Raw genomic sequence first — 12,671 nt, 5'->3', positions numbered from 1 at the left:
CCGTTGGTTTTTGCCGTATTTATCATTTTACCCTCCGGTTGAATGCCCGTCGTATATATGCATGAGACACACACAGAAGAACCTCCGTCTGCCTGCTTGTTTGACTGCATTGTCTCCTTAATTGTTTACATTAAATGTGTTTTTCATATTTTAAAAGCAGCACATTCACAGTCGTGATGTTCTGCCTCCACTGAATCTGGTTTTCCTCTGACTGTAGAGCCAGTCCAGTAACAACATGCAGAAACACAAGTCCTCCTCCTCCTTCACTCCGTTCATCGACCCGCGACTCCTCCAGGTGTCTCCGTCCACCGGCAGCGCCCTCAACAACATCGGTAAGTCACGTGTCCCGTTGGCTGCTGGGTAAAGAATAATCAGATGCTGAAAGGTTTTCAACCACAAAGACTTTTAGGTCCTTTGTGTGACTTCTAGGCCTCCATACTGTAGGTGTTTACATCAGAGGATCCAGGAACTGGAGTTCAGAAACTACAAACGTTCCTTCAGTGTGTTGAGCAGCTTTTCATACACAGCTCACCCTCATTCAGAGGTTTACAGTTAACTACAGTAATACCAGCATTTACCTGATTCGTCTACACTTTGTCTTTTCTTACTTTTCAAACAATATACATTATTCTTGCATCTGACCAATCAGCAGTGTTCATTGTTGTGAAAGGAGTCTGGTGTGTTTGTAGAGATCGTAGATAACAGCTTCAGCTCCTCGGCATGAAGGTAAAGAGGTGAAAATACTGTAAATATAACGTTCACTTAAACTGATTTAGATTATTTTAGGAGTCTAAAATACGTCCACAGCAGAACATTACTTTACTCCATCTACTGTGGTAAAACACTGACAAACTATCTTAAATCACACTTTGGGGCTTTTGACCTTTTAAAACGTTGAGGGAAAGGTTCCAAACAAAGAGAAAGCCGTTGGTTAGCGTGGACTCTCCTCTCCGAGGTCGTGGAGCTCGTTAGCTGCTGCTGGTCATAAACAAGGTTTTCTTATCAATCTGCTTCCCATCATCCCTTCAGAGGACCGGCCTTCATCAGGACTGTGCTCATCCATTACCTCACCTGATGCAGCTGGTGACCAGCCAGTGACCTCCTGAGAGCACGAGCTGGTTCAGTCTGCTTACAGCCACTGATTAGGACTGATTATGAGGCTTAATGAGACGGAGAGGAGGAGGATGGGCCACTTTCTCACACAGATACCATGAAATAATGATATGATGCCAGAGGCCTTCTGATCCTTGTTCTGTAACAAATGAGCAACATGAAGAACAGGCTGATGGACGGTCGCTTTTAAACTTTCTGAGCCGTTCAGTTGAAGTCTTTACGGTCAATTTCTGCTTGTTTGTTTCCAGACTGTTCTAAATGAATCCTCTCCGTCTATTCTCATGACGATCACTCCATCTCTCCATCCACCTCTTTACTATTGTTGACCATGTGACCGACCTTTGACCTTTCTAGGCTACGGGAACGACGCCCGGCTGGCCGAGGCGCTGCGGGCCGACCCGTCTCGGAAGGGCTCCGTGGTCAATGTGAACCCGGTCAACACTCGCCCGCAGAGCGACACGCCGGAGATCCGCAAGTACAAGAAGAGGTTCAACTCTGAGATCCTGTGCGCTGCTCTCTGGGGTAAGAATGAGCCAGAGAACCTGGTTATCTGAGGATTCTAACACACGGTTATTATATCTACACATCAAGTGATGATGAAGTTATTTGTAATAAGTGATATTCAGTGTTCATTAAAAGTAAAACTTCTGTTCTTTTGGATGTTACACTTATAAAAGTCTTCACCACCTGGTGGCAGCAAAGTCCTGATGAAGCTGCACACATCTGTGTGTCCAGCTGTTCAGTGTTTGTTGGTGTTCTTCTAAGTGTGTGTGTGTGTGTGTGTGTGTGTGTGCAGGCGTGAACCTGTTGGTGGGAACAGAGAGCGGTCTGATGCTGTTGGATCGCAGTGGTCAGGGGAAAGTTTACCCTCTGATCAGCCGACGGCGCTTCCAGCAGATGGACGTCCTGGAGGGACTCAACGTCCTGGTCACTATATCAGGTACACACACACACACACACACACACACACACACAAGAGCATGCACACGCATTTTAAAGATGTTTTTTATTACACTTGATGCAGCCAAATTGGTCTCACCGGGATGAAGAATTAATCAACGAGATGGACTGAAACACACACACACACACACACACGCACAGGATGTATGCAGGTGCTTGTGCAGAGGAATATATGCACAAACACACACAGATCAATGCAAATATACTTAGATGTATTAAGTGAGACTGAAAACCGTTTCACCTTTATTCACCATGCTGTGTCAGCTCCACACACACACACACACACACACACCTGCAAATACACACTAAAACCTGCTTCGTCCTACGTACTCGCAGACAGAATTGTGCGTGTCTGCATCTGTTGTTGCACAAATATTTTGGTACACACACACACACACACGGTTTTGAGTTCCAAGATTTCTCAGATTGAAAGTTCCTCCACGTCCTTACTTCTCTTTCTCAATGCCCCCCCCCCCCCCCCCCCCCCCCCCCCCCCCCCACACACGGAAGCAGTGCAGTCAGTGTGTCACAACAGATATTTTGAGACGGTTGAGTAAATGTAGATGTTGAGTAAATCGCAGCGTCACGTGTGTGTATGATATGTAACGCTGACACACGCCTGTGATGGAATGAAACGCCACAGAGCGCTTCACGCACGTCCGTTTATACTTTTCCTGATAATCGTGTTTTTTGCGGTGACGACATGTAGACGTACGCGTCACGGAAAGTTGTATCAGCTCCCTGTTAGAGAGGCTGAGTAGATGTGTAAGAACACATCCAGACAGCAGCTCGTGTTCAGTGATCAGACATTATAAACTAAACAAACGGACATTTATTAATAATGCAGAGAATGCCGAAACATGACGTTAGTACCAATTGTGACAGATTATACTATGATTCTTTTATGACTTTTCATCACTTCTTGTGACATACTATGGCTTTTCTTTTGAACATAAGATACTATGGCCTTCTATATACGTATATATGTTTGACATACTTTACTGATTGTTTATGACATATGGTGCTGTGACTTTGTAATGGCGTACTATACCATGGATTCGTAATGACGTAGTATTGTTAAAGTACATCTTTCAGGTCCAGTTGTGTGGCTGGTTGAGATGAGTTCTATTTACTGCACAGTAGAGACAGAAGAACACAGCAGAGCTGCACATGTGTCTCTGAGCAGACTGAGCTCCTGGCTGGATGTGAACATGGTCACAGGAAGTAACTGGACGAAGCTTATCTTCACAGGGAGGGAAAAGGACTTTGGAACTATCAGTACCTAAGATATGCATCTCTCTCAACACAGAGCTCGGCAATAAATCAGCATACAACGAGACATTATGGACATTTAATCAAAAAGACAAACTGTCTTCTACATTTCAACCTTTTGTCCTTTTATAGGACAACACGCGCACACACTAAAGATATTCACTAAAGGCATCGTAGAGGAGAGAGTGAACCGTGGAAGGAGTTGATCTGATACAAGTTATAATATACAATAAAAAACAACAACATATCCACTACATTATGTACCTCATTGTGTCCAACCATTTAAATATCATTGGTGTTCCTCACCAGTATTATGTTTAATATGTGCTGCTAGTATCAGAGATGCTAGTGTTGTAATCTGGTACATAGGAACAACACTCAGCACACTCCGTAGGAAGTAGTCTCATGCTCCACATATTCGGTGCATTCCAATCTATCAAAATAAAAGTCCAGATGCTAGAAGACTTCCTTGATGTTGGAGAAAACGGTCACAGTGTGTAATTCTCAGATCATGTCCACCTTCAGTTGCTCTGATACCGTATTTAATGGTTATTAATATATACTAGGAGGGATGGAAGGGAGGGTATCAGTGCACCACCTGCCCACCACATGAGGCGTCACGGTGTTGGTGGTCAGCGGTACATGAGTGGACCGGTTCTTCCTGTTGTGCTGCTTCACACAGAGAAGGTCTGAACATCTGTCACCTGTGAATGAAGAGCTGTGACAAACAGACACGATGCTTTACAAAATGTTTTCAATCAGCATGATATCGCACTATACTACCACTTCTTTTTTACATATTATACTATGACAGTATACACATTTAACATAAAATATTTTTAATATAATTTGATGTCTCTTGATCCCCGACAGGGAAGAAGAACAAGCTGCGTGTGTACTACCTGTCCTGGCTGAGGAACAAGATCCTGCACAACGACCCCGAGGTGGAGAAGAAACAGGGTTGGACCACCGTCGGAGACCTGGAGGGCTGCGTCCACTACAACGTCGGTAGGTCACAGCCTCACGGTCTCTAGACAGCAACAATCAGGATGTCAACACATTAATACGCACAGATTCTGCAAACGGTGAATTGGATGCAGGCCTGAGATTAAGAAGGCTGTTGGAGCTTCCCTGTGGCTCAGCGGTCTGAGACGTAAACCATGTTTCTGCAACCAGCTGGTTGGTTGATGGCTGGGATCCTTTGTTGCGTGTCATGTCTCCTTCGTCTGTCTCTGCTGCTCCCCATCAAATGAAGGCAAACATATACAGTTATAAGCCTTGAGGGGGTTAAGCTTGTTTATTGTGAACCGTTATGTGTATCATGCTTCATCTGATTGATTTTTAAATATTCCATCTTTAGCTAGAAATCAATGGGATCTGGTTAGCAGCTTTGTTATGAACTCGGTCACATCTGGATGAACAGGGGACTCTGAGTTTACTAACTTCACGCATGCCACGGACAGATGATGGCAAGAAAGCCCTTTATGAAGTAATAAAGTGGACATGTAACTACACTGACCTGTCTAAAATTCAGAATGTCCTCGGTTATGGTCGAGCACTTCCTGTTGGAAACTCCTCTGTAATGATCGGAGCTGCCGGGCGTGAAATCAGATTTCATCTCTTGAATCACAGCTGAGTTTAAAGAGTTTGAGCACTTGTGGAAAGTACAGTTCGGGGCTTTTCCAAAGAAAACGATAAAAACGACACGCGTCTCTGTGAGCGTCACCTCCTGGTGCATCGTGACTGAGTTTTACTGCACATTAGAAATACTAAATACAAATATTATACACGAGATAAAACTCTTCAGCTATAACTTCGTCCATCGAATGATCAAAAGTCCTCTTGTACTGATGTTTGGTCAAACAGGAGAAATGTAGGGACTAAAGGTTTTAAAACTCTAAATAGCTGTTCGTTAAATCTTCTCATACTTACAGTGTACAGTAAACACAGTGACGATACGGCCATGGACAAGCTGTGTTTTAGAGAATCAAGAGATTATGTGGCTGGAATGAATATGTTTTCATAAGAATATAAAACAACGGCAATGAGAACCAGGTTATACACAAACCAAATATAATAGAAGCTCTATAGTTTGAGAATTTACTGTTCTTCTGACAGTTTTTTCATGTTTTCTGTAAATGACACTGAATATCGGAGCAGGAAAGGAAAACACCTGATCATGCATGGGCTCCAGAAATCTAAATAAACATTAGGTTGAATCGATTGTACTGCTTTTTAAAAGGGAAAATTAGTTACAGACTAAAACGTACTAATATCTAATAGCACTTATCAAAACAAAAGTTACAAAGCGCTGCACAAAGAACATAAAAGCAGCAATAAAAGTACTAAACAAACCCCAAAACAATCGATTTAACGATCAGATGAGGAGATACGTTGATGAGTATGATGGTGGATAAACCACCAGAGTTCTATAAGAGTCCACCCACGTCCAGTTCTGCTCTTCTGTGTTCTGATGTTTTGGTTGTTGTTCCCCAGTAAAATACGAGAGGATCAAGTTCTTGGTTCTGGCTCTGAAGAACTCGGTGGAGGTCTACGCCTGGGCCCCGAAACCCTACCACAAGTTCATGGCCTTCAAGGTGAGTCAATCCACTAGCTTAGCTTGTTAGCAGATACATGTTTTAGCTTGATATCAATATTGATAACCTGTATTCTGACCCGTGCTCTTCAGTCTTTTGGGGACCTGGTGCACAAGCCCCTGCTGGTGGACCTGACCGTGGAGGAGGGTCAGAGGTTAAAGGTGATCTACGGCTCCGCTTCGGGCTTCCACGCCGTGGATGTGGACTCCGGGGCCGTCTACGACATCTACCTGCCGACACACGTAAGAACTCACGTGACTTGTTCGACTTAGTTCCTCACCATGAGCACCAACAGGAGGATGCTTCTCATACTCTGTATGGATGAACTCGTTACTGCTCATGACGTCAGAGCGAGGAGGACGATCCGTCAGAAAGGAAGCGTACGCAGATAAAAGCCCGACACTGACCAGCAATAATCAGAGTTTATCTATATATATATCTAGATATATATCTAGATATATACATATATCTAGATATATATCTAGATATATTTATCTATAGATATATCTAGATAAATATATATATTTATCTTAAATAAGGTGCTGGAAGCATCAAGAAGCTCAAACTGATAGAAGAGATCTCTATGCAGAGAACACGTTCAGTCCTTCATCACGGTTCTCTGCATGGATTCATGCGTTCTGATATCTTTTCTATCAGTTCTTTCTCAATTCCTTGAGTTGATCATAGATGCCAAAAGATGCAGTGAAATGATTTTTCTAAAACTGGCCTCTCATAACGTGATGATCTGACCCACCGTGTGTCCCTGCAGATCCAGACCCACATCCAGTCTCACGCCATCATCATCCTGCCCAACACCGACGGCATCGAGCTGCTGGTGTGCTACGAGGACGAGGGCGTCTACGTCAACACGTACGGACGCATCACCAAGGACGTGGTGCTGCAGTGGGGGGAGATGCCCACCTCCGTGGGTGAGTCGGGGGGGAAACGCTTCCTTCAAAACAATAATCCAGATCATCTAATTCCTAATTCATCTTCACACTTCGCATGAACCTTATCAATGACGTTGGTACGTTTGAATAATAGTTACTCATCTAAAAGAATAAAAGCAAAGATTAGAACAATGTGTTGTCTTTGCAATGTGTTCCTGGTCCAAGTTTCTGATGATTGATGAATCATTAGCTAACACACGCTAACACACGCTAACACAGCTCTCTGGTTCCTACACGAGCCACTTGCATTGATCATTTTGCCCTGCAGCTGCAGAGGAAGCACACACACACACACACACACACACACACACACACAATCAGTGCATTAACTTGAATCCCTCTCTGCAGCCTACATTCGCTCTAACCAGATCATGGGTTGGGGAGAGAAGGCCATCGAGATCCGCTCGGTGGAGACCGGACACCTGGACGGCGTCTTCATGCACAAGAGAGCCCAGAGACTCAAGTTCCTCTGTGAAAGAAATGACAAGGTGAGCGACGCTCAACGGCACGTCTGTGTAGTTACTCACACACGTAAATAACCTCTATAGCTGCTTTGATCATGTTGTGGAAGTCCAGGATGTCTGGAAACTGAACTCCGTCCTGTCTGCTTCATAACATCATCTGGAGGAATATTCACTGCATCTAGCAAGCCACACGTCGGCTGGTTTACTGCAGCTGTACGAGCATAAAATAAACTATTTAGTTGTGATTTAATTGCAACAAATGGGCAAACAACTTTTAAAACGCTTGTTTTCTGAATGGAGTCTGGATCTATTGGTGCTATGCTAAGCTAACATTGTAGCAGCTCCATCAACACTCAAAATATCGTCGTATGGTTTATATACATATATTTATACGATTTCGGGCTAAAGACACAACATGTTGAATGTTTAAACCATCGACATGCAAACCCCATAGAAACACACTCACTGACTCCAGAGCCTCGAACGTGTCTGGTGTAACTCTCTGTGCCGGTTGAACCGCTCTAGTTTCTCTTCCCTTCACTCCGCCGGCCTGTTGTTGGTCTAACAGGAAGTAAAGAGCGACGCGGTTCTTCTCTGTGTTTGAGCGGGAAATGATAAATGATGTGAGCTTTAGAGCTCTGCAGCATTTCTTTCTGGAAACATTTTGAAGGATGTCCCACATTAGTCAATACGTTTGACTGATTGTTTTTTTTTTTGTCAATTTCAGTCAATAAATCTTTAGGAAATGTAATATGAAAAAACCCAACTTCTACATTACTGCATTCATTTATCAGTACAGAACTCATTTGACAGATGGACTCATCAATCTGTGCATGATTGTGATTGGTTGGTTGAACGCTCTAATGATTGTGATTGGTTGGTTGAACGCTCTAATGATTGCGATTGGTTGGTTGAACGCTCTAATGATTGCGATTGGTTGGTTGAACGCTCTAATGATTGCGATTGGTTGGTTGAACGCTCTAATGATTGTGATTGGTTGGTTGAACGCTCTAATGATTGCGATTGGTTGGTTGAACGCTCTAATGATTGCGATTGGTTGGTTGAACGCTCTAATGATTGCGATTGGTTGGTTGAACGCTCTAATGATTGCGATTGGTTGGTTGAACGCGCTATGTGAATATTTTAACAGTAATTATTCTGTTTGATGACAGTATTTTGTTTGTATCGTTACATATCCTGTATTATTTGACTGATTTAGTGAGTTATGTATAAAAAGATGAATGAAAGCATCTTGGATTGGACTCAGCTGGATGGAGAGTGAGACGGTACGTGGTAGTGAACCTCCACCTCTCTGTCTCTCTGCAGGTGTTCTTCGCCTCCGTTCGGTCCGGAGGCTCCAGCCAGGTCTACTTCATGACTCTGGGCCGGAGCAACCTGCTCAGCTGGTAGATCAGAGGCCCCGCCCCTCTGTCTTCCTCCTCCTCCTCTTCTTCGTCCTCCACCCTTCGCTAACACTGGATCTCAGACCCCCGTCCCCCCCGTCCCCGTCCCCCCGTCGATGTCATCATCACCAAAAGAAAAGAAAAAAAGAGAGAGAGAACAAAACCAAGGACCGGACCGAAGCGGTCCTCAGTGATGACGTCGCCTTTAAAACTCTGCAGCCTGAAGGGATGACTTATTAACATATGAATGAAAGTAGAAATATACTAAATGTGAATTTAAGAACAAGGGGAGGGGGGGGTGAACTACTGTTGTTTCCCCCTCTGTGTTTCCTTGGTGCTCATCAGACTGAGATGGGACAGATTTTATTATTTTCCTTCATTATTTCTGTTCTCCCGCGCCGGTCGGTCAGCTCGAGGTCTTCTACCTGCTAGTACTGCTAGTACTGCTTGTACTGCTAGTACCACTATTATTACTACTACTGCTACTACCTTCTACAGGTCTGTCAGAGAGGCCCCCCCCCCCCCCCCAACCCCCCCACGTTCCCGCCCTTTCTCACGAGCGTTTCATGGGACCGCTGTGGTGGGAGTCTGTTGTATTAATACTACAGTAGTGTGTGTAAATGTACTTCTGTTTGACATGCTGGTTAGAGGGGGAGGGGTGACTTGTAAAAGCAGGAGAGAGGGGAGGGGGGGGGGGGGGTAGTGGAGGTCTGATGGACGGGACTCGACAGGCGGGGGGTGTGTGTGTCGTTGAAGTATTGTGTTGTTTCGACAGGTGCTTTAAAAAAAGACATTTAAAAAAGCGGGGGATGATTGAGGGAGAAAGAGGCTGAAGCAGATGGATTTCAGAATAGTATTTTTTGAATTATTACTATTATTATTCCTTGAAGATAAGTGTAACTATGTGGAGTAAAAACATGTCTTTACCTTTTTCTTTTTTAAAGATTTACGCACATCCACCCACAGTTTGCTTGCTTTTACTCTGAACCCACAGGAGTGTGTGAGGAGTGTGAGGAGTGTGAGGAGTGTGAAGAGTGCGAGAGGAGTGTGTGAGAAGTGTGAGGAGTGTGTGAGGTGGGTGCTTGTCTAAAAGAAGGAGGTGATGTGGGCGTGGTCCAAAACAAATAACAGTTTAAATGAAAAAATAAAAGGTGTCTATGTACAATAAAAGTTCATTGAATCTTCCAGAGAGTGTCATGTTTCTCCCCCACCAGTCAAACATGACAGTTGAACTGCTGTGAATAGTCAGATATAATAAGATGATAACGGTGTGTGTGTGTGTGTGTGTGTGTGTGTGTGTGTGTGTGTGTGTGTGTGTGTGTGTGTGTGTGTGTGTGTGTGTGTGTGTGTGTGTGTGTGTGTGTGTGTGTGTGTGTGTGTGTGTGTGTGGTCAGAGAGGCGGATTGGATTTTAGGTGGCAGAGAGGTAACGCATGGTCAGCAGGTTATTATTTTTCATCAAATCACTTCATTTCTTCGTATGAGTGTCAAGAATGTAGAAAAGACGTATTACTGTGTGGTGGTCCGAGGCATGAGATGAGATGTTTTCTTTGCTTTTGTATCTTGTCACAAGTAATCAATCCTAGATGTTCGATTTTGGAGTTTTAAAAAGCTGCAGCAGCGGAGACATTCTGGTGTTGAAACGTCGACCTCATCACATACAGAACTAGACTCTTGACTTCAGTGTTACCTCCCTCGGCTGTTTGCTGAAGATTCTGGAGAGCCCGTCTCTTCTTCTTCTTCTTCTTCCTGATGTTTAAGTTGTCTGTGTCTGTGAACAGACCGGCAGCAAACTGCAGCATCCTTCTCCTCCAGGACGTCTGCTGAGCTCCACTCTTTTCCTCCGTTTCCACAGCGACTCTGAAAGACAAACGTCACAAACACGCTCAGCTCGGCTGTGAACACGTCACCAGTAACGGGTTCCTCCTGTAACAGGCTGTGTAGTCTGAGCTGTGTGTGTGTGTGTGCAGTAGTACCAGTGTGTGTCTCTTCATGCATCAAGGCCTGACGAGCGGCTGTATTGACTTCATGAGAAATAAAAAGGTTATTATTGATATTCTTCATGGGCTTAATGGTTGTTTGTGACTCAAATTGGGAAAAGGTGCGCAGAGGTCAGCATTTCAAACTATTGGTCTGAAACAAGAAGGAAGAGAAAATAACTTTGTGTTTAAGTTTTAGAGCTCGTCGCAAAGCTTATCGATAGTTTCTGTAAAAACATGCAGCGCGGTGGTTTCATATTAGCATTAACGTGTTTACAGACGCCATGTTTTTATTTCACTAATCTGCATCACGTGTTTATGTTTCATGCATATTCCTTGTGTTTGAGCCTGGTTTTATTTGGATATTTTAGTTATTTTAGTGTTTTTTATCTTTTGGTCATCTCCCCCACTAAACAACATCTCACTAAACAATAAAGAACACGCGTGTTGTTCATTTCAGGTATTCACACAGCGCTGCTTCATCGACGTGCTTCTTTCTGTTCCTCTGCTACTCTAACTTATGTCCTCTCTGTGTCTGACAGGAAGTCCTGTATGTTTTGTTTTTCTTTGAATAAACTTTAAAAAGTAATTTTAAAAAGAAGCGCGTGTCCTCTGGTTTCTCTAAAGTTCCTCAAAGCTTCTCGTGCAGCCCTGCTGGAGGCGTGTTGTGACACACGTTGGCTAACTGAAACACGTCTTTGTTCTATTTCAACAGATTCTCTTCATATGTACGTAGACACCAGAGGTTCTTTAAGTTCTGCACCCAGTTAAACAATACTTCATTTATGTAAAGCCAGCATGCAAAGTGTTATTCACGCTGCAGTCACGTTGGATAGTCACACAGAGAGTCGCTTCGGTGTGATGCAAACACCGACTTCTCTTTGAGTCCGTGGTGTTCACGTCTGAGCCGGCGGAAAAGGGAAGTAACGTGTTCTTATGTGAGGATGTCTCATTCAGGACATTTATTCACATGTCCCCTGGATCACAGGATTCACACTTTATGTGTTTGTATCTGATATATTATTATATTATTGCAGCCATCATCTCCAATCTGCTCTCAAAGCTACGATGAAAAGCACAAGCTTGTGGCTCCTGTTGTACTAAAGTCCCGTTGGATTAAGATCTTTTGGTAAAGTGTCGGTACATCTCTTAAGTCTAGTTTAGGGTTAAGTTTGTGTTCAGGTTTTCACTTTAATGTTACCTCTGGTTGAGTCCGTGCAGCCTGCAGGTCGTCTGACTCTGTGATGAAACAACGGCATTTATTCTCTAGCTTCCTGTGAGAACAGACGTCTGCAGGAGATCTTCACAGTAAACCTTCACAGTATGCAAACTGTCAGATGTCACAGCAATGCAAACCACTGTACATGTTGGCTATGTCAGGGGGGGTCCTCACAGTGGGAGACATTTCTCCAACGTGACATCTCTTAAACAAATGCTTACTGCTGTTTGAGCTCTGAGGTGCCATCGGAAGTATTTATATTTAACTTATAATTCAACTTTTCAACCTAAAGACTTCAGAACTGTTTCATAGAGACAAACAGAAACACATTTCACTTCCAATCATGTGAAGATAAGATGAGATCATCCTTTATTTGTCCCACAGTGGGGATTTATGCAACATTATTTAATGTTAATGTCACTTTTATAACTTCAGACGGAGGGTCAACTTGACAGTATTTATATCCTACGTTTGAAGGAACTGGTCTTAAAGGTGTTTAAACCCGCCAGCCTGAAGCTGATCTTTAATTAGTGCTTCACCTCTGAAATGACTGAAGCAGCAATAAGTTCATTATCTCAGAGCTTCTGTTGAACCAAAGCTAACAAGCAGGCAAGTAATGGACACAACATGATTGTTTTGATGGCGCAAATGGTCCAAATCTGTAGATATGTACGTTTTAATGTACACTTGAATTATTATAATAATTAACAGTTTC

General features: G+C 43.5%; 1 protein-coding gene across 3 annotated transcripts in view; it reads left to right on the top strand.

Moving 5' to 3' along the window:
- LOC142971093 (mitogen-activated protein kinase kinase kinase kinase 4-like) overlaps positions 1-10,819 on the top strand; it is a 38,050-nt gene extending 27,231 nt beyond the window's left edge. For all 3 annotated transcript variants that reach the window (XM_076111729.1, XM_076111722.1, XM_076111713.1), the window contains 9 exons: positions 218-332; positions 1,468-1,635; positions 1,910-2,053; positions 4,219-4,353; positions 5,842-5,942; positions 6,035-6,184; positions 6,712-6,871; positions 7,241-7,380; positions 8,683-10,819. In XM_076111729.1, coding sequence (XP_075967844.1) covers positions 218-332; positions 1,468-1,635; positions 1,910-2,053; positions 4,219-4,353; positions 5,842-5,942; positions 6,035-6,184; positions 6,712-6,871; positions 7,241-7,380; positions 8,683-8,766 — 1,197 coding nt within the window. In that variant the 3' untranslated portion in view covers positions 8,767-10,819. The remainder of the gene's footprint in view (positions 1-217; positions 333-1,467; positions 1,636-1,909; positions 2,054-4,218; positions 4,354-5,841; positions 5,943-6,034; positions 6,185-6,711; positions 6,872-7,240; positions 7,381-8,682) is intronic.
- Positions 10,820-12,671: the final 1,852 nt, after the last annotated feature.

The sequence above is a fragment of the Anarhichas minor genome, unplaced genomic scaffold (genome assembly GCF_050575085.1).
Source record: "Anarhichas minor isolate MPS153535 unplaced genomic scaffold, ASM5057508v1 ptg000004l, whole genome shotgun sequence".
In the NCBI taxonomy this organism is placed as follows: Eukaryota; Metazoa; Chordata; class Actinopteri; order Perciformes; family Anarhichadidae; genus Anarhichas; species Anarhichas minor.
The sequence above is the reverse complement of the archived record's forward strand: the minus strand, read 5'-3'. Positions and strand labels throughout refer to the sequence as shown.